Raw genomic sequence first — 24,954 nt, 5'->3', positions numbered from 1 at the left:
TGAAGGGGGCAGCCCCTGAGTGGCTGGGCGGGGTGGAGCTGGGGGCAAGACTCAGAGGGCACCAGGAGGCTGGTGATGTCTGGCTGAGCAAGGAGAACAGGAGGAGTGGGCCAGCCACCTGGCAGGGGCCCCTGGAGTGAGGCCTGACTGCCCTCCTGTGGGACAACTCACCCGGCTGAGGCCCATGCAGCAGCTGCTCTTCTCCAGATCCAAGCACTCCAGCAGCTCCTCCACTGCCTGTGTAGAGAGGCCTCCGTCAGGCAGCCCGCCTGGGCCTCCCCTCACCATGCAGGGCTTCCTCCAGGCCCTTGGCCTTTCCCCTCCCTCCTCCTAGACAGTCTGTTGCTCGTGCACTTGGGTGGGCTTCCTCAGTGTCAGGCACTGGGCTGGACTCTGGGGACAGACAGATGACTACAAGAGGAACAAACCATCTTGCTGGGGAGCAAGACAAGTGAACTAGTGCAGTGCCCACAGGAGGTGGCACCTACACAAGGCACCTCAGACAGCTCTTGGTTGTGCTGAGAACTTATGATACAAGTGAGAATTCGCTGGACAAAGTAGGGGAGAGGGCATTTCAGGCAGAGGAACCAGTGTACGCAAAGGCCTGGGAGCACAAGACAGCAAAATGCACTAAGGAAACTCCAAGTCGCTCACTGGTACCGGGAGGTGGGTAGTGAAGGTGCAACTAGAGGGGGCTGAAGCCAAAGCACGTAGAGCCCCATGTGCTTCGGGAGCCCCTGAAGGGTTCTCTTAGGGATGGGCATGATCAGGTCTGCGTTGGTAGAGGTCTCACTGGCAAATGGGTAGATGGATGGAGACCCACCCCACTTAGGCAGTAATCCACAGGATGGGAGGCTAGAGCCCGGCCCAAGGGAAAAAGAAGAGGAAAACATGCAGCAGGTGTTAAGGAGACAGAGCCTTGCCAGATACGGGGATAGGGTATGTAAGGAGGAATCTAGGGCTATACTGAGATTTCCGATTTATGTAACTAAGCAGATAATTATGCCATTCCCCAAAGTAGGGAATATAAGAGAAAGAGGCAGCTTGTGGGGACAGAGAATGAGTTTGGTTTGAACAAGCTGAGTCTGAGATGCCATAAGGGATAGGGGTAGAGAAGTCCAGAAGGCAGCCAGATAGAAATGTATGTCTGGAGCTCAGGAGAGAGGCCTGGGCTAGAGGTATTGATTTGGGAGTCATCAATATATATGTGATAATTGAAGTGATGAGTGTGAATGAGGATGGCCAGGAAGAGGGTGCAGAATAGAAAATACATATGGCCAAGGACAGAGTCCTGAGGAAGACACCTCTTTACTTCAGGGGCAAATGGAAAAGAGCAGCTCAGAGGGAGTGAGAACAGAGTCAAGGGGGAAACCAGGAGTGGCAGCAAAGAGGCCCAGGACAGGATGTCCCAGCAAGAACGGAGCCCCATGCTACTAAGAATTCAAGTAACAGAGGGATAGAAAAGTGCCAGTTGGGCCGGGCACAGTGGCTCACGCCTGTAATCCCAGCACTTTGGGAGGCTGAGGTGGGTGGATCACGAGGTCAGGAGATCGAGACCATCCTGGCTAACACGGTGAAACCCCATCTCTACTAAAAATACAAAAAATTAGCCGGGTGTGGGCCTGTAGTCCCAGCTACTTGGGAGGCTGAGGCAGGAGAATCGCGTGAACCCGGGAGGTGGAGGTTGCAGTGAGCTGAGATCGTGCCACTGCACTCCAGCCTGGGCGACAGAACGAGACTCCGTCTCAAAAAAAAAAAAAAAGAAAGAAAAGAAAAGTGCCAGTTGGCTCTGGCAATATGGAGGGCGTGAGGGATGAGAAGAGCTGTGCCAGGGCATCAGGGAGAGGGACCAGGCAGCCATGGGCAGTGAGGGCAGCAGAGAAAGCCCAGCGCAGGCAGGAGGCAGAGCACAGTCCAGGGAGATGATGACAGAGGTGACAAGGCTCCTTCCAGAGAGCAAAACCTGCAAGTCTGTGGGGAGTTTCTCCATGGAGAGAAAAGGGCCAGGGGAAAAGGAGATGCCAGATGAAAAAGAGAGAGAAATGAATTCACACTGATGGAATGGGTCTCTGGGGAGACCCAAGGAAACGGACTCCAAGGCACAGGATCAAGGGACTGGACGAGAGGGACCCTCCCCACCAAGACAGAAGGGGTACGGGAAGAAGGAGGCCGAGGAAGAGAGGTTTGCAGAAGGCAGAAGAAGCTGGAGCCTGATGTCCTGAGATCTGAAGGCTGGGCATCTGCTGGGAAGGTAAGCCAGGAAGGTGGGGTGGGGAGGATTTGAGAAGAAAGATGGAGAATGCAATAGTAGACAGGAAGCCTGCAATCACAGCCAGATAAGGAGGGGACATCTAGAAGACTTGCTGGTCCCCCCGAGGGCCCACCAAAGGCTGAAGACCATGAACCTGTAGGAAGTCAAGTCCACAAAGTTGTATAATTTTCTCCCACCACCCTTCGGAGCCCAAAGCAAGGAGTGCGGACACCCAGAGGCTGGCACTTCATTGGGAGTTGGGCAGGCCAGGTGCTGCGGGAGGCTCAGGAGGGCTGAGGGCGAGGGAGGCCGAGTGACTGCAGAGTGAACCATGGAAAAAGGAGACAATTCACAGAGAAATGGAGTGTGATCCAGAAAGAGAGGTTCTGATGGAGCCAGAGAGCGGGTGTCCTGAGGGGAAGAGAGGAGTGGGACCAGCAGGCAGGAGGCTGTGGTCAGAGAAGGCCATGCTGGGATTTATGATTTTGTAGGTGGGGCACTTCCAGAGCCGATGAGGTACTGGTGTAGCCACAGGTGGGAGGCTGGAATGGAGGCTGAGGGCCCGTGAGAAGGGGGCGTGGGACGGGCATCTATGTCCACACGAGGTTGCCCAGGCCACCAGCAGGCCAAAGGATGAGGGAAGTTCTTCCAAGCTCCCTCCATGAATTCGGGTCTTAAGGCAGGGGTGGAGGGGCAGGGGGATACACACAGAGACAGGCTGGGCACTCTGTGGGCTTTCTGCCCCATTCTGCAGCATCCCCTCCGTTTAGGGAAGCCATCCTAAGGTCTGAGGTGCTTTCGGAATCAGGCTGGGTGCCTGAGGCCCGAGCACAGTAAAGGAGGGGTCCTCTGCTCTGGGAGCCCTGTGACTGTCTAAGGGGCTGCCTCTGGGGCTCAAGGTGATAGCCCAGACGGGCAGGGACACCCCTTCGCAGCCACCGGTTCACCAACCAGGGCCGGCAAACGGTCCGGCAGCCTATGTCACCTGGCACCACGGAGGTCTCGCCATATCCACCTTCCTTCTAGGAGGAATGTTCGCCCAGCCCTGGACAGCTTCCTGCTTCAAGAACCAATCCCTGACATGGGGGCCCAGGTGCCATCAAATTCTCATGCATCCTCAGTGCGCCCAGGCCCTGCTCGCTCCTGGATGATTGTCTGGCGCACCAGCGAGCAGACACCCCCCAGCTCAGGCCTCCAAGGAGGGGGTGGCTCTTCTCCAGCTCCTACAGTCTGGGCCCCAGGACACAGCTGGGTGCTTCCAAAACTGGGGGCCTGAGCAGGGCCAGATGAGCAGTCTCCAAGGAAGGGAAGGCAGATGAGTCTGGAAAGGGCAGCTGCTTGAGGGGCCCGGGCAGAGGGAGAGCAGTCTGGGGACCTGGACCTACCCGCCTTTCATCCACCACGATGTAGTTACGCCCGTGTTTCTTGGTCAGGTGCGGGGCCAGGACGTCAAAGCGGCGGCGGAACTCGGAAAACACCATGTGGTCAGGGTAACCTAGAGAGAGTAGCCCAGAGCCAGGCCTGTCAACGCCGCCTGCTCCCAGCACACCCCAGTAGCCACTGTGCTTGGGCAGTCAATGGAGAGTCACCAAAAGGGAAGAAACTGCAGGGGGTGGGGAGCCTGTGGTTGAAGGCAGGCCCAGAAAGGTGACGGCGGAGGCAGGGAAGAGGGAGAGGAGGTCAGGAGGACAATCAGGCCTGCTCCACAGGGGGATAGGAAGGCCCGAAAAAGGAACAGCCTCCTTCAGAGAGAAGTAAGCTCCTAGTCAGTGAGGTATGCAAATGGGGGGTTGTGGGGTAGCTGACCAACTGGGAGGAAGGCTACGTCCCAGTCCCCAAGATGCTTTCCAGCCCTCCAAGTCTATGCCTCAGTGATAACCCAGACAAAATAATGTCTTATGGTCTTAAAAAAAAAAAAAAAAGACACCAGGCCAGGCGTGGTGGCTCATGCCTGTAATCCTAACACTTTGGGAGGCCAAGGTGGGAGGATCACTTGAGGCCAGGAGTTTAGACAAGCCTGGCCAGCATGGTGAAACTCCGTCTCTACTAAAAGTACAAAAAAGTAAGCCGGGTACGGTGGTGCATGCCTGTAGTCCCAGCTACTCGGGATGCCGAGGCAGGAGAATCGCTTGAACTCAGGAGGCGGAGGCTGCAGTGAGCCAAGATCACACCACTGCACTCCAGCCTGGGAGATAGAGCAAGACTCTGTCAAAAAAAAAAAAAAAAAAAAAAAAAAAGGCACCAGAGAGTAGCTGAGAGGAATCGTGCATTGGCTAGGTGCTGGATTCCTGGCCCTGCCTCTTAGGATCATGTGACCTTGGGCCAATCACTCAACCTCTCTGAGCCTCAGTTTCACCTTTAAACAGGGGCCCTCACACTTATCTCGCATGGTAGTCATGGAGATTAAATGAGAAACAAGGTAAAAAGCACAGTGTGACTCACTTGGTTGGCATTTAATAAACACTCCTTTCCCCCTCTGTCCACTGAAGCAGGACATCAGAAAGGCCGCCCTCCTTGCCTCACCCTGACCTTGAGTCCTAGGCCAGGTGATCAAAAAGACTTGTAGATTCTCTTTCTCTGAAGAGTGTCTGGGCTTCAGGTCAGGGGAGGTGTGACCTGACTTTTGGCTTGGAGCAAAGTGGCTTTTGGCTTGGAGCAAAGTCAGAGCAGTGGCTAGCAGGAGGTGACCCCAAGTCACCCTGATCTTACCAGAGCCCAGGGTGGGGGGCCACGAACTCCACTCCCACAAAATCACAGAATTTCAAACCAGAAAGGGATCTTAAACCAGATCCGACTCATCTTTCAGACACAGAAACGGAGGGCTGGGAGGAGCGACTGGCTTGCTCAAGGTCACAAAGGCTGCCGCTGGGGGCAGAACTGGCTTCCAAACCTGGACTCCTAACAGCTAGCCAAGGGCTCGCTCCACAGCAATGACGGGCTAGCTGGCTCTGGGAAACCCTCCAGCTGGGAGGTGAGGCTGATGCATGTGCCTGATAATTGAAACAGGAGGTGGGGGCTGCTGAGGGGCCAAGACAAAGTGAGCTATTGATTGTATCTGAATTGCAATTAAATTGATGGGCCAGGATAGCAAGTCTGGATGCCTGGCATCTTAATTAATCATCAGTGCTATCGTCGGTGGCTGGGGGCCGGGTGAGGGAAGGGGGGCCTGCCGCTGCTGGCCTCATCGATCTGCTTGTTTGAGTAAAGCACATTGATTTTGGTTCAGAGCAGTAACAATCTGGTTTTGAAATAATAAACACCAACTCCATATCAAGACGTGGGGACAGATCGATGATTTATTTAGAGCAGGGCAGGGAGCCTGTTTGCTGGCTTGGGCTGCTAAGGAAAAGTGACGGTGCCCATGAGAATGCCTGAAGGGGACCTGGCTGTGGGTGGGTGGGACCCTACCTGCTCTTCTAGCGAAGGAGAAAAACAGCAGAAACCCAGCAACTCGTAACTTCTCAGGCAAAAAACAAAAAACCAAAAAAAAAACCCACCCTACTTGAGAGACATGAGACATGACTCTACAGCCAGCCTGCCTGGCCAAATCCCACTCTGCCATTCAGGAGCTGTGTGACCTTGGGCAAGCTACTTAACCTCTCTGAGCCTCAGTCTCCTCATCTGGAATGATAGCAGTGTGCTATCCCGGCCCCCAGCCACCGACGACAGCTTCTAAGGACTCTAAGTAACCACTAATACTATCAACCTCTCTGTCTCCTCTTTCAGATGGGTCCATAAAAAAGGGTCTGTCTGACCTTTCTTGGGAATTTTAAGTACTTCAGAAAGATTTAGCACCTCATTTCTCACTGGGCAGATGGCTCTGAAAGGGCACTGGGTTTGCTGCTGTGGGCAAAGTTGAACTGTCCAAACTAGGGACGTGGGAAGAAAGGGAGCTGTGGACAAATGACAAGGTGTGAGGTGGAGCTGGGAAGGGAGGGGGATGAAGAGAACTGAATATGGAGGGGAGAAGAGGAGGCGGGGACTCTGCAGGATGGAAAGAAATGGATAAAAGAAGGGGCTGTGGGCTGGGAGAGATGAGGAGAGACCAGAGCAGAAAGGATCGTGAGTAAAGACAGGAGCAGCCCCACTGCAGCCCACAGGTCCCAGGTGGGAGGTGGGGCCGGGCAGGGCCAGCCCTGGAAAAGAGAGCCCAGAGTGGGGAGGAAAGGAGGCCCCACCTTGGCGGTACATGCGCATGGCATCGAGCAGGCGGGAGCCGCGGAGCTGGGTGCGGAGCAGGGGCACGTCGAGCTGCAGGAGCCCAGCCTCGCAGTGGTCTCCCGAGGGCAGGTCCAGCTCACTGCTGCTGCTGACTCGGCGGGAGGAGGCGGAACGGGGCTCCCCAGCCCAGCCCTCAGCCACAGGCAGGAAGCAGTGCACAAAATGCAGCTTTGACTTCTTGATGGTGTCGATGAGGGCGTCCTGCAGAGGGGAAGGGACTGCCCTCAGTGGGCTCTGATGGCCTGTGCTCAGAAGAGCAGGGACTGGTGCCAGCATCTCCACTGCTCACGGGGCAGCAGGGGCCCCAGCACCAGCCAGGACATGCTAAACCTGGACAACTCTGCCCTCGCCAGGCCTGGGTGGCCACTCACAGGTGGCAGCACTGAAAAGAAGACCCCACCAGCAGCCATTGAGTCACAGCGGGACGCTGAGTGGGCACCAGATGGCCTCAGTGTGCTCGGAGTCCCCAGGCCTGCCTACCAGGGGTAAGGAAGAGTCCCCAGGCCTGCCTGCTGGGGCCCGGCTGGCACTCACCACCTGCAGCTTCATCTGGATGCACAGTGACTTCTTTTTGACAGCCGCCATGCCTGTGGCAAAGCTCTTCCGCATGCTGGTGACCCGGCGCAGTGCCAGCTGTGAGCCGCCCTCCAGGCCCGCGATGGAGCCAGAGAGCACTGTGGCACTGCCTGCGCGGCCCACAAACAGGTTGCTGATGATTTTTCTGCCGGAGGTGGGAGGATAAGGGAGGAAAAGCAGTCACATCCATGGAGCGGGAAAGGCCACTCCTCCCCCACGGCCCCAGAACACCAAACAGTCCCATTCAGCCACGTCCAGGGGCCCGGCTACCTGAACTGCATGCCCCACACTCTACAGAGAAACAAACTGGAGAAATTTTCAAACAGTAAGGAGAGAAAGCCAGAGGTGGGCAGAAGCCAAGGGGTGGACAGGAATCGGACAGAGGGGAGTGATCTACTCATCTACTTCCCCTCGCCAGGGAGGGCAAAGGTGTGGAAGGGTTTCCAATGTGACAGGAGGGGTTAGGGTTCAACATCTTCTAACATATGATATAATTTACTTATTATGTTTACTGTTCATTATCTGTCTCTCCCATTAGAATGTAAATTCCACAAGGGCAGGGAGTTCAGTTTTGTTCACTATTATCTGCCAAGCACCTAGAAACCCCTGTTGCAGGGTAGGTGCCCACTAACCATCTTCTGAAGAGTAGAGCAGGTGACAGGGCCTGTGGGGCTGGGGGTTCTAAGGCCACTCAGGGCCCGTGGGGCTGGGGTTTCTAAGGCCACTCAGGGCCCGTGGGGCTGGGGGTTTCTAAGGCCACTCAGGGCCCGTGGGGCTGGGGGTTCTAAGGCCACTCAGGGCCCGTGGGGCTGGGGGTTCTAAGGCCACTCCTGCCTTCTTTGACTTGGGGATGTTCTTCACATTTAAACCATAGGCTCTCCCACCATGTCTGCCTCCCACCTCTACTCCAAGAGGCCCCTCCAGCTCCTCAAGGCCAAGTGCCCTGGGCTGTTGCCTCTCAGGAATGAAGGCCATCTATTTTGCTAGTGAGGGGGCCTCTGAGACAACCCCAGGGGGAGGGAGCCCCAAAATCAAAACAGTCCTGGGTACAGGACTGGGGCAGAGGGAGTGGTGGTCTTACTTCTGGGAGTCCTGCAGGAGCCGGGGGGCATTCTGGGTGGCTGGGTTCTGCTTGGTGTAGTTCAGCCAGCCAGTCACGTTGTACTCTACCCAGTTGGTGCCATGGCTGTGGCCCAGGAGAAAGTGGTGTGGTTTGCTGCTGTGCAGAAGGGGGCTTTGGCCTGACGGTGGGAGAAGCAAGATTTAGGTTGTCAGGGCACAGGCACAAAGTGAGGCCCCCCCCTCCCAGGGAGTGCCACCTGGACCCACCTGTGTGTAAGAGGAAGCAGAGGAGCTACCCTCTAGGGATGCCACCTACCTTTTTTGTCACCTTCCTGGGGGCCATAATAGGAGAAAAGGCGCTCCAGGAGGGCGTCCTCACTGGCCCCTGGCACCAGAGCCTCCTCCTCTAATAGCCAGAGCAGGCCCCTCGCCTCGTCTGTGCGGGCCAGCGAGCGGACCTACAGAGAAGGAAGGAAATCCCTCCTTGTCATATGGAGCTGTGGGAAAGGGGCCAGGGTGGTGCCGGGCCCAAACACACCCTACAGAATGCTACACACGTGCACACATGCACGCACGCACATGCCGCAGCTCCTGCCGCTCACTGCTGACACCTTGTGGAGGAGGCAGGCAGCCGGGGGAAAGGGGAGCCAAGAAAGCCAGCAGAGGGAAGCCCACAGCAAAAGAGGGTGCTTAGCACTGCAGTCCAAAGTCACCAAAGACTGCAGCCTTCCTGCTGGCCCAAGCCTGCGCCCCGACGCCCTCCTCCACCCTCGTCCCCTCAGAGGTCACCAGGGACTTGGATGAACCCCATATTGCTCTCACTCCCTGGCAGTGGGATAAAGTCTGGAAGGCCCTGAGCACAAGGGTTGGCCCTAAGGAAGCTGTCAGTAAGTGACAGCTGTGGGGTTAATCCTGGTCTCTGAAAGGAGAGAACCCAGAGGGGGCTCAGATGGCTGCCCGCGGGATCACTGCAGGGTCACTCAAGGGCCAAAAGCATAAGACAGGTGACTTGACGGACGTGGCAGCCAAAACGGGTAGAGGCTGGGGCAAGCTAGAGAGCAGGTGTCCCTATCCAAAGGGGAAAACCACCACTGCACTGCAGCCAGCTGCTCTCCTGGAAGAACACTGGCCCAGCATTGATAAACCCTCTGGTTCTTCAAGAGAAGGTGGAAATATCCAACTCTAATTTCCAGTATCCCATGAAGGCCAAACAAACTAGGCCTGTGGCCACATCTGGCCTGAAGGTGCCTTTTCTATGGAGTTCCCGCATCTTTCTTGGGCAGGAAAGATGGAACCTTCCCCACACCCTATTCTGGCCTGGCCTTTAGGGGCTGGAGGAAAAAAGAAGTGAGAAAAGGGCCGTTTTTCCTCTCTTTGACCCCAGGTGCCAGCATCTCCTCCCCATAGATGCCCAGGGGAGCTGGCATGATTACCAGAAGGAAGCAGAATGTGGCCAAAGGCCAAGGCAACTCTAGTGGCAGGAACCCAGTAGCAGGAACGAGCAATGAAGCCATGAGATGGGAAGACAGGCTTGGCACCGAGGGCCCCTTCCCTAGGGGTGCAGCTGCCCCATGCCAAGGCCCATTAGTCAGGGGAGACCACAGAAGAGAAAGGAGGGCCAAGCTCTTCCCACACGCTGCCTGACCCCTGCTGCTCATGCTGACATCCCCCTTCTCCCGGGAACCACAACGGTTCTGAGTGAGGCCACCACAGGAGCCCACGTGTCAGGAAAAGAAAATTCACTTCCCTGAGGGGACGCGGTGCTTGGGCACTTTAAACATCTGTCCCCAGGGGGATACTCACTCTTTCCCAGCCCTGCCACTTGTCCAAGCCAAGCAGGGCCTTATGGCAGAGAAGAGGGAGGGAGAGGCAGGAATCAAAGCAGAGGAGGGAGGTCGGCAGCCTCGCAAAAATGCCAGTTCTCCAATAAAGCACCGTATGCAATTTCCCTAATGGCGGACAATCGCCAAATGCCAAGAGTTTGCTAGGCCAGCCAGTCCCCCACCGAGTGCCAAGGTGCCCAGGACACTAGCACAAAGGGTGACAAAGCCTGCCCCCAAAGTTGAGGGGTGAGGCTTCATATCCATGACAGTCCACCAGAGGGCGTTTGACAGTTTAGCACTGTTTCCCCTGGGAGCGGGAGGCTGGCTCCTGGCCCTGCTCTGTTAGGCTGCACCAGTCCTCTACTTGGGGACAATGGGAGGAAATGACTATGTCCTTGGGGTCTGGGCCCTCACCACCTGGGACTGGTCACCAGGGCTCCTAGCAGACACACTGGAGGCTCAGCCAGTCACCAGCTGGGGCCCGAGCCTCAGCTGCTGAGAAAGGAGATATGCTTTCCTGCCTGACTGGGACCCCCGTGGGCTGTGGCTCCCCAGGGCACCAGGGCAGAAGAAAGTGCCACCTTCCTGGCCAGACTGCCTGAGTGCTGAGGGGCAGAGCCCCAGCGCCAGAGTAGTTGGTGTCTGGGCATAGCTGCTGGACCCTCTCTCAGCCCACAGTGGCACCCCCGGCAGCAGCTCAGATGGGGAGGGCTCCACCCTGGGGAGAGGGGTGGGAAATGAGAGGAAAGGCTTGCCAAAACCCTCTCTGGAGCTCCTACCAGGGACTGATGGGAGGCCTGGTCCACAGCAGCCACAGAGTCATCTGTGGGGGGCTCCAAGTCGTCAAACGCCAGCTCAATGTTCTCCTGGGAAAGAAGGCCAAGCAGTACTGAGCATGGGGGTCACGTTGGGGGGAATAGTCTTGTGAGCAGGCTGGGAAGGGGCTCTGAGATCAGCCAAGGCCAACCTCCTCTGTGCCGTGCAGGAGCTCCCTCCATCATCCCAAATGAAACGGCTCCCAAGGCAACACACTGTATTTTTTGCACAGCTAAAATTCTCAGAACCTCTTTTTATCCTAAGCCAGAGTCACATTCTCATTACTAACATCAGTTGATTAGGCAACACAGAGCAAGCCCACTCTCAATTTCACACAATCATCCTTGAAACACTTGAAGACAACTGCCATTTTCCTTCTGAATCCTCTCTCGCCCCAAATAAATATCTTGACAATTCACTCAACTCACTTCCAGACGAGGCAGGATTTCCACTTCTCGTCCCATCCGGGACACCCTTTTACAGAAGGCACTAAGTCATCACCTGGCACCCTCACAGATCAGGGAAGGGCGACGGGAAGGCCAGGCCCAGACACACTTGGAGCAGGAACCACACAGTGGCAATCACCAGGCCTGGGAGGTGCTTCAAAAGATGCCAAGGGCGGCCTCCTGGGGGCCCTCAATGCACCTGTAGGCTTCCTGGAGAGTAAACTCTCCACCAAGTAAGAACGTAGCCAAAGCCAGAGGCTAAGGACAAGGGGGCAAGGAACGACTCCTGCTCCAGAGAGTGCAGGAGGACAGAAATGGAGAGTCAGGTGACACCTTCTGCATCTACAGATGCCCTTGCTGGGGATGCCAAGGCCAGAATCTGAGGCTAGTGAGGCCCAGGCCCCAGAGCTACCTCCTTGTATCTTTCCAACTCCTGCACGAAGGTGCGCTCGTGGAAGAGCCTCTGCAGCCGGTCCTGGGTGTAATTGTGGCACAGCTCCTCAAAGGAGGCTCCGCGGGCTGACCCACCCTGCTCAGGGTTCTGGAAGCCCGGGGTGTCGACAATCATCATGGAGCAGAGCGAGTGCTGGCTGGACTTGAGAGCCCTGAATAGGGACAGCCTGGGTCAGAGCCCCGCTGGTTGGCCCCTGGCACCAGGAAGCCCCACCCTGCCCAAGCCAGACCTCTATCCCTGCCCAGGTGCCCAGGACCCTGGTGGGGGGGGGGGGTGTGCTGGCCTTGCTCATAGCCCATGGGACAGGGAGCCCCTGCTGGAGGAGACCGGCTCTGCGTCGGCCAACAAGGCACAAAGGCATCTACTCTACCTCTGCCAAAGCAGGAAAAGCCCTGGGTCCTGCCTGGCACTCACCTGTTCACCAGGGAGACGAGAAGGGTGAAGAGCTCGCTGTAGAGGCCGGCTGCCATGCCCTCGAGGCACTCCAGCGCACTCAGTTTCGGGCCTGTGGGGCAGGGGGAGCAGCGCTATCTCCTTCTCCCCAGTGCTCCCCACCTGGGTAAGCCCCTGACCTGCCCAGGGCCCAGTCAGCACAGGGCCTGGGGCGGGGCCTCTGCCACTGACAGAGCATCTGTTCACTCCAGCAGTCCCCTCCCGCCCCAGGGATGGCAGCAAGCCCTGGATGAGGCCTCACACTCACAACTACCAGCCAAGGGACAAAGGGTACCTGTTCCATCTCCCAGGCCACTCTCCTCGGGGCCCTGGCGGAAGGAGGTGGAGCGCTGCAGAGTGCCACCCTTGTGCTGGTGCTTGAAGATGGCTGAGGACAGCTCCTCCAGGCTGCAGCCCAGTAGGTACGCAGCCTTCTGGGCCCACTCATGGCGGGCAAACTGCTTGCGCCCAGCTGTGGAGTGGAAAAAGGGATCTGGCATCCTGGGTCTTTTTCCTTAGGCCAGCTGATGACCTGATGACCAGCTGATGACTATGCATCTTCTGGAGGCAAAAACCAGCCCTGATGACACCTGATGGGCTTCAGGCAGAACAGGGGCAGCTAGCAGTGGCCAGCATTTCCTGTGTCCCGTGGGGATGGAGAGAATGAGCAGGTCCTAAAGGAGGAGGTAACACCACACGCTGCCACCAGAGGGCAACAAACCAGCTGTAAAAATCCCTTTTCAGATGGCTCAGCTCCGGGGGTGCCCAACTAGGGGAAGGGCGGAGTCAGAGGGTGAACCAGCCCACCTGGGATGGGCACAAGAACCCTGTGTGCCTGTGGGGGACTTATCTTGAGAGATCGCTCATGCCTCCCCATTCCCTGGGTGCATTAGAACCCTCCCTCTTGCCCCCTGGCATCTGCCAGTGGAGACCACACACACCCACAGATGGCCCAACAGTGGGGAGGCAAAAAAGCCACAGGGGAAAGGGAACTGCCCGCACAGACATATGTGCCTCAGCCAACATGTGTCTAATCACGGCAATTAGGGAAAGCTAACAAGAAACAAGGTTTTACCTTCAGCAGCTTCTGTAAGGCAAAGGACCAGCATGCAGCATGCAAAGAAAAAGAGCGTGTTAGCAAACAGTCATCGATGGAGCTCGCCGCCTCGGAGGGACCGTGCGGCGGGGGTGTTGTGAGGATGAGCAGGCAAGAAAACACAACCACAGTCAGACTTGGGACAAATGCGCGCACACACACACACACACACACACACAGTCTCCAGGGAGTATGTTTGTGGGTGTAATCACACTGACACACACAGAAAGAGACCCACAAAGACATTCGTGCACACGTGTGCGTGCGCGCACACACACACCCCCTGGAAAACACTGGAAGCTCTGAGGCGCTAACAGACATTGCTTGAGAAGGTCCCTGTGCTGACACCCGGAGCTCTCCGCTTGCAGCTGGGGCTGGGTAGGTTAGAGGAAAGCTAGGCTTGTCACTGCCTCAGAGTGAAGCAACTTCCCTCAACACACAGCCACATGCCTGCCTGCCTGTCCGTCCTCCACATTCTCGAGAAAACTTCTCTAACCTAGAGCCTGGCTCCTCCTGGGCAGGGATGCCACTTCTTGGGGTCGCACGGAGCCTCACGCCTGGGCACCCATTCCTCCATGCACCCACCACCTGCCAGGACTTTCTCACTCCAGCTGAGCAGCCTGGGGCCCTTCACATCCCAGAAGGGGACAAAGCCAAAGCCCAAGGTGCTGTTCAGCGCCAGCATCCCCTTTCCCTAAACTGGAGAAAAAAGGGGTGAAGAGGTGCTCGAATCGCCACCCTCCAACGTAAGTCATCTTGAAGGATGGAGCAGAGCTCCTCCAAGCCAGGCCAGGTCCCCAAGCGCAAGTGCCAAAGCTGCAGCCCATTCGTTACCACGGTGCCTGCTGCCCCCTAGTGGCCGCCACCCTGACGTGCAAGTGGAAGATACACAGCTACCCAACCAGTGGAGAGAAGGAAAGAGGACTGGGGAAAACTGGTCTCGGGAGGCCCCAGGAAGCAAGCCCACCCTACCCCACCCCATGGTGGGCATCCCGAGAGGTTCCAGGATTCAGATCCAAAACCGGCAGGAGAAGCAGCTACTCCTGGGACTCCAAGACCCCCCACAGCCTGCAGGCTCCCCTTCCACTCTCAACCTCCGGGCTTCTCCCCAGACCAGTCCTCTCTGCAGCAACAGAACAAGCCCAGCCCCTAGAAAGCCCTGGGCAAGCACCAAGACAGGGCACGGCGGCCCCTACACCCAAGGGCGGGGCCAAGGTCAGTTACCCGCTTGCTCCTCGGGGGCCTCTGTCAGGAAGGGAACAATTAGGAGAGTTATTCCAGCAGGGCTGCCCTGCCTTAGTGCCCTTCTCATCCCTCAGCCTCTGAACCCCTAGCCCTCCATGCTTCCTCACGGTGCCCCCTGACACAGCCAGCTAAGTCCAGGCCTTGGGCCTTCACTGCCAAAGATGCTTCCTGGGCTTTCTGCTCTGATGTGGGGGGCTGAGAAGAGGCACAAGCAAAAGAGGGGTGTCTCAGAATGGCTAAGTCTGTGCTGGGCAAGAATAAACTGGGAGTGGGCAGGGCCCCTATGAGGTCACCCAGGGGACAGGCCAGCCGACTGGGGCCCACTGCAGGTTACCTTTGGTGGCTCCTGCAGCCCCCAGGTGGTAGATGGCAGCTAGAATGAGCCAGCAGGCCTTCTGTTCATCAGGGGAGATGCCCAGCACCTTCATGGCCGCCTGCAGCTTACTAAACTGCTGAGCTGCCTTCTGCTTTTCCTCAGGCTGTGGAGATAGACGACCTCAAAGGCCCGTCCCTCCCAGCATACCCCCATGAGGCTGGGCCCTCAGGGCAAGGCTTGGGTAGAGCCAGCAGCTGGAGCTGGGCTCCCACTGTTCCCACAGGACCCATGGAGGCTTCTCCTACCCCCCAAGGCCCAGGGCTGCCAACCCAGACCCCACAGACCCCTCACCTTGGCCAGTGGCACAATCCCAAACACATTGTTCTCTGCCAAGTGGTTGAGGTGGAGCTCTGTCCTAGGGGTACAAATGAGGCATCAGCATGGCACTTGGTCCCCATGCCAAGGCCATTTCCCCCCAGGGTGGAGACAGACAGACTCAGCTTCCAGACTCCAAGTTTTGTCTGCCCATCATCCCATCATCCCCGACTGGCGGGCCAGCTGCCACTGCTTTCCTAACTGGCCTGGATGCCTGGTCAGAGCACCATCCTCCTGAGGACAGGCCACCAGACATGCCCTGGTGAGAGGATGCAACCTGGCCCCCGGAAGGGAGCAGGGAACCTGCCCGAACCGTGAGTCCAGCCAAGGCAGAGACCATGCCCTCAGTTACAAGAAGGGCTAAAAAGAACAATGGCCTGGGGCTGCTGGCTCAGCCTCATTTATCTCTTTTCAGTGAACACACACGGCAAATCTGAAGGTCTGAAGGGAAGAGCGTGGCAGAGGCAGCCAAAATGGGGCAGGAAGGGCTAGTCTGGAGGGCACTGGAAGAGGCATGGGCTTTTGGCCCCAGTGTGGACTCAAATACCAGTTCAGCCCCCTACCAGTCATGCGACGGTAGGCAAGTCCCCAACCGCCGGCACCTCAGTGTGCTTTGCTTTCCAGAACTGGCTTCATGGGTAATGGAGATCCTAGCTAGGCTCTGGCAACACTGAAGGGCTGGCTGTTCCCCTCCCATATAGCCAGGCCCCAGTACCCAGGACCAGGGAGTTCTTGATAGGCAGGGACTACGTCTCATCCATCTCACTGTCCTTGGGGTCTAGGTCAGAGCCTAGCACACAGCAGACATGCAATGACCAAACAGTGCAGGATGCGAGCAAGTGGCTTTAATCCTGGATGCAATCAAGGTCCAGGAGCCCAGTCAGTGGGCTGGAGTTCAGAGCACTCTTGTATACCCTCTGACCCATCTCACCTGAGGGTGCCATCCCCACAGGCCAGCAGGTAGTAGAAGACGTTGAATGTGGCTTCACTGGCTGGGCGCCGAGCCACGCGCAGCTTCTCCAGAAGCATTGTCTGTGACACAGCATGGATGTGTGGGTAAGGAGGGTAGTGCCAGATCAAGTTTTTCCCACCCCACATCAGAAGGTATCAAACCCATGGTCCTCTAGGCCCTGGGGAACAAGCAGCTGCATTTTATTTATTTATTTTTTTTTAGATTTGAGATGGAGTCTCACTCTGTCACCCAGGCTGGAGTGCAGTGGAGTGATCTTGGCTCACTGCAACCTCCGCCTCCTGGGTTCAAGCAATTCTCCTGCCTTGGCCTCCTGAGTAGCTGGGATTACAGGCATGTGTCACCACGCCCGGCTGATTTTTGTATTTTTAGTAGAGATGGGGTTTTGCCATGTTGGCCAGGCTGTTCTTGAACTCCTTACCTCAGGTGATCCACCCATCTCAGCCTCCAAAAGTGCTAGGATTACAGGCGTGAGCCACTGCACCCAACCTGCATCTTGTCTTTTAATTCTTTTTTTTTTTTTAAGATAGGGTCTCACTCTGTTGCCCAGGCTGGAGTGCAGTGGCGCAATCACAGCTTGCTGCAGCCTCAACCTCCCAGGCTCAAGTGACCCTCCCATTTCAACCTCCCAAGTAGCTGGGACCACAGGCATGCACTACCGCATCTGGCTCAATTAAGCAGGTGCATCTTATTCCCAAGGTGCTCAATCAGATACCAGATCCCTCTAGGATCAAATGGGGGACAGAAACCAGAATGAGGTGGAAGAAGACAGGCCCAGCTCCCAAAGCGGCCCTGCTGCTCTGCCCAGCCCCCAGGTGCCTGCCTTCTGGAAATGGGAGCTTGTGGTGAGGTATTTAGCATGGGAGGGAATCAGCCTTGGCTGGGCCTTACTTTACTGACAAGCCAGTGCTCTGCTGGGTGAAATCGGCCTGAGAGAAGCCCCGAGCATGAATCTCAGAAAGTGGGTGTAAGGCTGAGGCCCAGCAGTAGAGTGAGGACAACCCCAGGGTTGGGAGAGTGAAGGGAACTGGGCAGAAAGCTGGACTGGGCCCCATCCAGGGCAGGAGGCCCTGAGGGCAGAATGGTGATGCCTCTGGATAGCGCAGGCCAACGCTGCCCTTGCCTGGGTCAATTTTGTTGGGGTAGAATCCCAGGAAAATGAGGCATGGGAGACAGCCTGACTTCTAGGTCATGAAATCATGTGGCCCGTGTCCTTTTACCCTGAGTCCTGGGCAGCACTCTCACCTGAATGGAGGCTGAGGCCACCTGGCCAGCTTGGTCAAAGTCCAGGGAGAGGATCTGGGAGAAGCGGGTGGCATTGCCATTCATGATGGTGGGGCTGTTCCCAAAGGCTTCCAGGAGGGTGTACAGAGCCTGCCACTTCTCCACTGCAGAATACAGGCCCAAGGGGACATCAGGAAAGCCAGGGGCAGCTTATCCCCCAGCTAGGAGCTCCAGAGGTATGAAGGCTTGGGGCCATTCAGACCAGAACTGCCCAAGGACAGAGGGGTTTCAGGGGGATGGAAAGGCCAGGGAGAAAAAGATCTGGCACTTAAGAGGGTGCTCTCTCAGCCTCTGAACCCTCATCCCTCTCCTCCCCTCACCCCACTTTCAGTTTTCTCCGTTGTCCTTGCCTCACCAGAAAACACCTTGTTCCCGCTGATGCCCGCAATGGTAGCCAGGTACTGCACCAGATGCTGGCAGCTGGTGGTCTTGCCACTGCCACTACTGCCCAGGAGGATGATCGACTGGTCCTGACGGCTCATCAGCATCGCCCTGTATGCGGTCTGGGCCACTGCATAGATGTGGGGTGCCATGTCCTCCCGCCGACACCCCTTGAACATGTGCATCACCTTAGGCAGGAGAGCAAGGGAGAGAAGGGGTTGGCTGTTAGCTGATCCCATTAAGACAACCCTCACCCCCAAGGTCCACATCTTTCTGGATTTTCCCTCCTGTAGTGCCCAGGGATTCCAAGGCCAACGCCGTGCATGGTAATGCAGACGCTAAGTCCTGGACTCCATCAAAGGTTGTGGGGAAGTCCTGTCCCCCATCTCTTGAAATGACTCCTCTTCCCAAGATCAACTGTGAGAGTGGACAGGAGCCCAGTGGGATGCCACAGGGGAAGGACAGAGAGCCAGGGCAGGGGGTGGGACCAGGAGTCTACAGGGTAGCCTTGAGGGTGCTGCACCTTCTCAGAGTACACAGCAGGGGCCCCACGGGGGCCAAGAACCAGCAGGCTGGGGCCAGCATACGTGTGCAGCAGGCTAGCGCCATAGCGCTGGCGCAAGGTGTGCAGGACGCTGGACTCATTGAGGTACACCAGTGAGGCCAGATCCTCCAGACGGTCGCAGGAGGGAGCGTTAGCCTGTGTGGGAGGACAGGCGGGTGGGCACTGGAGCAGCAGAGCCCATCTCCACTGCCAGAGGATGGGCCTGGCCTGCCCTGCCCAGTGCACTCCTGAGCCTCCTCCCCCCACCCAGCCCCCTGCCCACCTTCTCCACGTCATCCTCGTCCACATCCAGGATGGCCCCATCGTGGTCCAGCTTCACACGCACCTTCCCCTCAGGCAAGTTGAGCTCCTCGGATTTGAGTTGACTGGCTGCAGGGGAGGGACAGACAGCTGGGATGGGCCTGGGAAGCCTCTGCTACTCCACTTGGGAACTCCTCGGTCCTACCCTCCTCCCCACTGCATCACCAGCCTCTCCTTGCTCACTGCTCAGCCCTCACCAGATGCAGAAGGCACATTTGCTGTCCAGCCCTGAGACCAGTGAGTCCTGACATGTGCCCCCAGACCCTCCGAGACTCACCCAGTGAGAAGCCGTCCCTATGGACCAGCCACACCTTCTCCGTCTCATTCCAGGCCTCCTCCGCTGCAATCTGTTCTTCTGTTTTCGCCTGTCAGAGCGAGAGAAGAATAAACAGGCCCTGCTATGGAAGACAGGGACAAGGACAGCCGTAGAGGGGAGGCGAGTGAGGGCATGGGCTTTGAGACAAGCCACTGGGCAAGGAATGAGTCAGGTGACAGACACAGAACACAGGGACATCAGAGGTGTCCGGGAAAGAGTGGGGGGAAGCTAGGAGGCAGGGGTGGCTCTAAGGAGCCCTGAGGACAGGACACAAAGGCTAGGGACCATACCATCAGTGAGGGTCTGGCAAGACAAGGACACAGGGAGCTTGTGCCCAGGAGAGAGGAGACCCCAGGAAAGCAAATCACCAGGTTCTCCCTCAGCCACCCTCTGCCCCTCCACCCTGTCAAGCCCAGGAGATCAGTGTCCTGAGTCCAAGGCCCTAGACCCTAGCCACAGCTACTAGGATCTTCCATGCCCAGCTTCTCCCTTCATCCAAATGATAGGGCCTCCTTTGCCAAGCTGGGAGAGGGCATGTCCTCAGATCTCAGCGGGGAGTCGCCTGGACTTCGAAGTACAGAATGACAGGTGGGCTGGGAGCCCTGGCCCTCCCCTCCAGAGGGTGCTATACCCGGGTGGGGGACAGTGCCCAGGTGTACACACCAGCCTCCCTGCTCCTTCTCCATGCCACCGTCAGCAAAGACCCGTCACACGGACCTAGTGGACAAGCTAATGCCACACAAAGGCACGAGGCAGTGCGGCCAGAGATATGGGGGTAGGGGCAGCCCTGCTCTGTCAAACACAGGGAGAGGCTTACACATTATACAGACGGGCACAGGAGTGGTGTAAAGGGGCTAGGAGCCCCCAGAGGCCTCAGGAGGTCACCAACTCGGACATAAGCGTTCACAGGTACTGACAGGGTGTGGGGCTGTCAAACCTGGCACCCTCTAAGAAGGACACTTGAACTGGGAAGAAACAGTGTCTGGGGGAGCTGGGGAAACAGACAAGGGACTCCCATCAGGCTCCTCTTGTTGTGTGTGGGCGAAATGGCAGCAAGGTCGTCCCGTGCCCCGGGTGGGGGATGGGCACCCCAGTGGCATGGACCCACCCTCAGGTTAGCCCAAGCCCCTACACTCTCGGAGGGCCCCAGCTGTGAGGCACAATCAGCCTGAAACCTGAGGCCCAAGCATGGATACTGCCTGGGTCCTGACCCCCTGGGTGAGAAATCAGGAAAAGATAAGAAAACATAAGAAGTATGTTCTTTGTCACATTTCTTGAAGTGGAAAGTAAAGGAGATGTGGGCTCTCCTCTCAGGTTGGCTTCCGGCTTTAGACAGATCCCTCCAGTGCTGGATCGCCCTTCCCCAGATTGGAGTAGGAGGGCTGGGCTGCACCAGTGGCTCCCAGATCTCTGGGTTTCACGGACCCATGAAATAACTCTGAATAGGAGGATCACCACGTGGCTGGCAACATTTTGGTGTGTTAAGTGAGGACATTAAAAAGGCTAGTTCTTTATATCTGAAGAACTATAACTATAAAAATCATGGCCGGGCGCGGCGGCTCACGCCTGTGATCACAGCACTTTGGGAGGCCGGGGCGGGTGGATCACGAGGTCAGGAGATCGAGACCATCCTGGCTAACATGGTGAAACCCCGTCTCTACTAAAAATACAAAAAATTAGCCAGGCGTGGTGGCGGGCACCTGTAGTCCCAGCTACTCGGGAGGCTGAGGCAGGAGAATGGCATGAACCCAGGAGGTGGAGCTTGCAGTGAGCCGAGATTGCGCCACTGCACTCCAGCCTGGGCGACAGAGCGAGACTCCGTCTCAAAAAAAAAAAAAAAAAAAAATTACCATGTTGTATATATATATATTTTTCAAATCACATAAGACAGGGGAGACCTTTGTGTTGAATAGGCACCTTCTATGGGCCAGGTATTTGGGGACTGATGAAGAAGGTGACATCATAGCCTGTAACTAACTCCTTTAAAGCTCATCTGAAAATGGGTTTCTCACTTTGGCCAGGAGGTGGAGACAGAGAATGTCTCATGTTCAGGCATGGGCTGGGAAGAGGGCAGAGATTCCAGCTTTTCAGCTTTCTCCCTCCAGAGTGAGCATAGTTGAAACACCTAGAACTCAACCAGGCCCCCCTTGGGCTCCAGTGGCTGAGAACCATATGCCACATGGGCCCAACTTGAAGGGTGACACTTGGTCTAGATGCTCCCCAGGGGCCTGACACAGAGCTGCACCATCTCAAGCTCCCGGCACTACCTCCCGCTGGGGTCCTCCCAGACACAGGGTGGGAGCCTGGAGGGGAAAGAGGCCTTACACTCCAGCAGGAGGCCCAAGCACAGACGCCAGCCCAGGTGCAGGCTGGGGGCGCTGAGTGGTCACCGGAGGGAGCGGAGGGCTCCTGAGTGGGGGGAGAGCACCCTACCTGGCTGTGGGCACGAGAGGCGGCCTCAGAGTCCAGCTACCGACAGCAAGCAAAGGAGAGAGAGAGAAGAAGGGTGAAGATAAGCAGACCACTGGCACGCCCCCTTTAGCACGTGCTCTTGAGTCAAGTGGGCCGGCACTCTCTAGTTGTCCAAGGCTCGGGGTGAAGGTGGGGGAGCTTGGTGCCAGGACCTGGGAGCTGGCCTGAGCAGGTGAACTGCACCCAGTCAAGGAGAGGCCAGGAAGGTGAAGAGACACTAGTGACCATCAGGCCTCTCAGAGAAGATGCTCCTCTAAGTCATTCCTGGTGGCCTGGGCAGGAGTCTGCCACTCTGCCTCTGGCTGCAGTCTCTCCTGGGCTGGCCATCCGGTCTATTCTGAATCAGACTCCCTCTTCTGTGTGTCTACCAGGCCAGGCCACCTCACCACACCCAAGGCCTGGGCCCCCTGCCAGCCTCTTGCCTTATCTCCAGGGCATTTCTCAGCCTAGCTCCCCTGTGGCCACGAGCACAGAGCTGTTCCTTGCCTTCTAACACAGCCCAAGGGTGCCACTCCCCAGGCCACGGGCTGCGTTCAGAGCTGTCACCCTGCACCTCTCATAGAACACAGCTCCCAGAAGCTTCCAGTCTAGAATCTCTTCCTCAACCCCGACGCACCCTATAGCACTCCCACCTCTGCCAGCCAGGCACACCGACCCCATCTAGATCCAACTTGGGGACCACTTGACAGCTGCCCAAGAGCCAAGGCACTGTGGGCAAACCCTGTAGCCAGCCGTGACCTCTCTGGTTACTTAAAGCCCTGAAAAGCCTTTCTGGAGAGGAAGGCGAGTCAACCAGGACTTGGATGTTACCTGTTAGAAATGGGCAAGGAGTTATCAGGCCCCACCTGGGTCTGGAGAGCCAGGGCATCAAAAATAGCGACAGCACCCTTCCTTACCACCCGGTGTCAGGCCCTGACACCAACACATGTCCTCGAGGCAGGACAATGTGGCCAGAGAAAGGGACTGGGCCCTGAGCGAGGAGGGGCGCCCTCCCACATGCACAGGACTTTGGGCTCTCTGGAGGAACCACTCTCCCCAGAGCACTTCTCTCATTTCTTTAGGAGAGAGCACAACATGAGGGCCCACAGGCTGCCACGGAGCCACCTTCACGGTCAGCGCGCCTACAGACACACACAGGGTCCTGCCGCCAGCCTCAGGAAGAGGGCGGCCAGGGACTGGGACCCACACACAAGAGTGGCATTACAGAAGCTGTGAAGATCCTCTCCAGCCGCTGGTGGGCCTCTTCCACGGGGGTCAGCTGGACCTTGGCAGCTCCTGCCTAAAGGTTAAACCACTATTAGTCCCAGCCCAGAAATGGTGAGGCCACAGCATGCAGAGCTCCCAGCCCAGGAAGCCACTGGGACCCACCAGGGAAGGGGAGCAGGGCCAGGGAGCAAGCCGCGTGGCAATCTGAGTTTTTAAACCATCATATTAGAAAAAAAAAAAAACAAGTGCCTGGGAGTTCTGGAGTTATTTCTTCCCACCTGCCTATCTTGAGCACCAAATGGCCCTATTATCCCACTTGCCCTCTGGACCCTGCCCCAGGCCCAGGTAACAGGTGGCTAAACTCCAGGTCTCAGCTCCCAACTCCTCCCTTGTGAGAGGAGGAGGGACAGGAGGGCAGCCGCCCGGGAACAGGACCACGACACTCCCCACCTGCTTATGGGTTCCCCAGAGCGACCAACAGTTCTGCCCGTACCCTGCCCAAAATGCCCATGCCAGCTCCTCCCAGTGAGCAGGAACAGGCACTTCCCTGATTCAGAATGGGCCAGGTGGGTGAGGGAAGCGGCGGCTGGCTTTTCTTTAAGTGCTGCAATGCCCAGGAAGAATGGGGAGCAACAAGGCTCCCCAGGTCCCAGGAGGTAACAGTCAGGGAGGGCCTCAAGGCCTCTCAGGCTGTTCCCCCATACCCTCCAGACCCCTCTCCTTCCAGCCAGAAGGAGCCTGCATGAGCAAGGGAAGTAGTGGCAAAACTTGATGCTCCTCCCCCACACCCTGGGAGGCCTCAGCAGGGTCCACAAAAGGGAAGCTTGAAGAAAACTGTCCCCAACTCAGAGGCCAGCCAAGAAGGCAACACTTTCCAAGGGAAAGAGGCTGGGCTGACCCTCCCTCCTGCTTCTCAGCCTCCTGCCCCACCCAGAGAACACTTTCTGGGAAGATGGGGTTGTCCTTATATCCCAAGGGGCCCACTGTACCCATCTGCCATCCAAGCACAGGGCTCCTCGAGAGTCCTGTTGCCAGAAGGTCATGCTGGCCAGGCCTAAAGAAGGCAGTGATGGCAGTGAGGGCATCAATAACAACTGTTATTAGCACCACTATCAACGCTACCATTTATGGAGCACCCACCATGCCAGGGACTGGCTTGGAGCATTATCTGTATCATTTCTAATCTTCTGGTTACTTAAAACTCTTATTAACCCTTATTTGCAATTCCAAAATCTCAAAAGCCCCCAAACAAAACTTTAAAGAAAAACAAAAAATTTTTCTTAACTACTTTGGCGGCAAAACCTGGCAGTTTATCCTCTATGCCCCTGTAGTATGAATATTCATAGATTTTGCTTTGGAAATATTAATGTTTGTTACACGTTGTTGCTCATCATGTATACTGTATGGCACTCAAATACAAAGATTACTAATTTCCAAAATACTGCCACACCCAGGGTATCAGAGAAGAGATTTTGGACCTGTATTATCCCCACTCCACAGAGGAAGTCTGAGATGGGACTTTGCTGAGGTCCCAGGGGATGAGTGGCTGGGAATGCAAGCCCAGACCCCTGACTTGAGAAAACAGTCTTTCCGCCCGGAACTGATCTGCTGAGACTCTGATTCTCGGCTTTGGGTCTCAGGCCTCAAGCTGGCGCCATGTAGCTGGGGACCAGGCCCTGACTCCCATGGCAAGGCCAGCATGCTGGTTAGCAGTTTCCATCCCAGCCGCCAGGCCAGAGCCCAGGCAACTGCAGGGTCCGCATTGGGTTAGGGAAAGCCATGCAGCCCCTGCCGTCAGCACACGACCCTGGGCCCAGCCTTTCGGTCATGCGGGGTTCGTTGAGGTGGCTTGGGGAAGCCGGCTGTGAGGGTGCCTGGCCCTTGAGCGAGGGTGGTGAGGGGCAGGAGTGGTTAGTGACACACTCTTGTACCTCCTGCTTCACACCAGGGACTGGTGACTTGGACTGCTGCTCTCCAGTGAGGTCTGACTTTGGGCCGGCGGAGCCTGGGGCCGCCAGCTCTTCCGGTGGGGCTGGGGAGCGCTGCTTCTCTGGGGCTTCAGGCTTGGCTGGGGATCCTGCTTTATCTGGGGAGTCCACCCAGTCTGGGGAGCCTGGCTCCCGGCTGGAGGGCTTCTCCCCCTTCCCAGGAGACTGCTTGCCACGGGCCTTGTGCTCCTTGCTCCTGCCCCGAGACATCAGGCTCCGCAGGCCCAGGGAGAGCTCATCCTTGGCTGCCTCCTTCTTCACTTCAGGCTTAGGCGGAGCAGGGGGAGGTGGGGGAGGCGGTGGCGGCTTGGGACTAGAAGCTGCCTTTTCTCCCCTCTTGCTTCGAGGCGGGTGCTCAG

General features: G+C 57.0%; 1 protein-coding gene across 12 annotated transcripts in view; it reads right to left on the bottom strand.

The window, feature by feature from the left end:
• MYO18A (myosin XVIIIA) overlaps positions 1-24,954 on the bottom strand; it is a 125,162-nt gene that overhangs the window by 29,852 nt on the left and 70,356 nt on the right. For 5 of the 12 annotated variants that reach the window (XM_063628637.1, XM_063628630.1, XM_063628636.1 and 2 more), the window contains 18 exons: positions 18,891-18,978; positions 18,576-18,682; positions 18,272-18,448; positions 17,723-17,936; positions 17,329-17,471; positions 16,045-16,145; positions 15,090-15,153; positions 14,757-14,901; positions 12,377-12,553; positions 12,064-12,154; positions 11,608-11,800; positions 10,713-10,799; positions 8,427-8,568; positions 8,130-8,289; positions 7,007-7,193; positions 6,430-6,673; positions 3,637-3,746; positions 172-237 (listed from right to left, as the gene is read on the bottom strand). In XM_063628637.1, the coding sequence (XP_063484707.1) occupies positions 172-237; positions 3,637-3,746; positions 6,430-6,673; positions 7,007-7,193; positions 8,130-8,289; positions 8,427-8,568; positions 10,713-10,799; positions 11,608-11,800; positions 12,064-12,154; positions 12,377-12,553; positions 14,757-14,901; positions 15,090-15,153; positions 16,045-16,145; positions 17,329-17,471; positions 17,723-17,936; positions 18,272-18,448; positions 18,576-18,682; positions 18,891-18,978 (2,496 nt within the window). Of the gene's footprint in view, positions 1-171; positions 238-3,636; positions 3,747-6,429; positions 6,674-7,006; positions 7,194-8,129; positions 8,290-8,426; positions 8,569-10,712; positions 10,800-11,607; positions 11,801-12,063; positions 12,155-12,376; positions 12,561-13,156; positions 13,169-14,751; positions 14,902-15,089; positions 15,154-16,044; positions 16,146-17,328; positions 17,472-17,722; positions 17,937-18,271; positions 18,449-18,575; positions 18,683-18,890; positions 18,979-21,362; positions 21,399-24,954 lie in introns of all 12 variants that reach the window. The other 7 variants (XM_063628627.1, XM_063628634.1, XM_063628629.1 and 4 more) reach the window with 4 other exon arrangements.

Source organism: Symphalangus syndactylus, chromosome 20 (genome assembly GCF_028878055.3).
Source record: "Symphalangus syndactylus isolate Jambi chromosome 20, NHGRI_mSymSyn1-v2.1_pri, whole genome shotgun sequence".
Classification (NCBI taxonomy): domain Eukaryota; kingdom Metazoa; phylum Chordata; class Mammalia; order Primates; family Hylobatidae; genus Symphalangus; species Symphalangus syndactylus.
The sequence above is the reverse complement of the archived record's forward strand: the minus strand, read 5'-3'. Positions and strand labels throughout refer to the sequence as shown.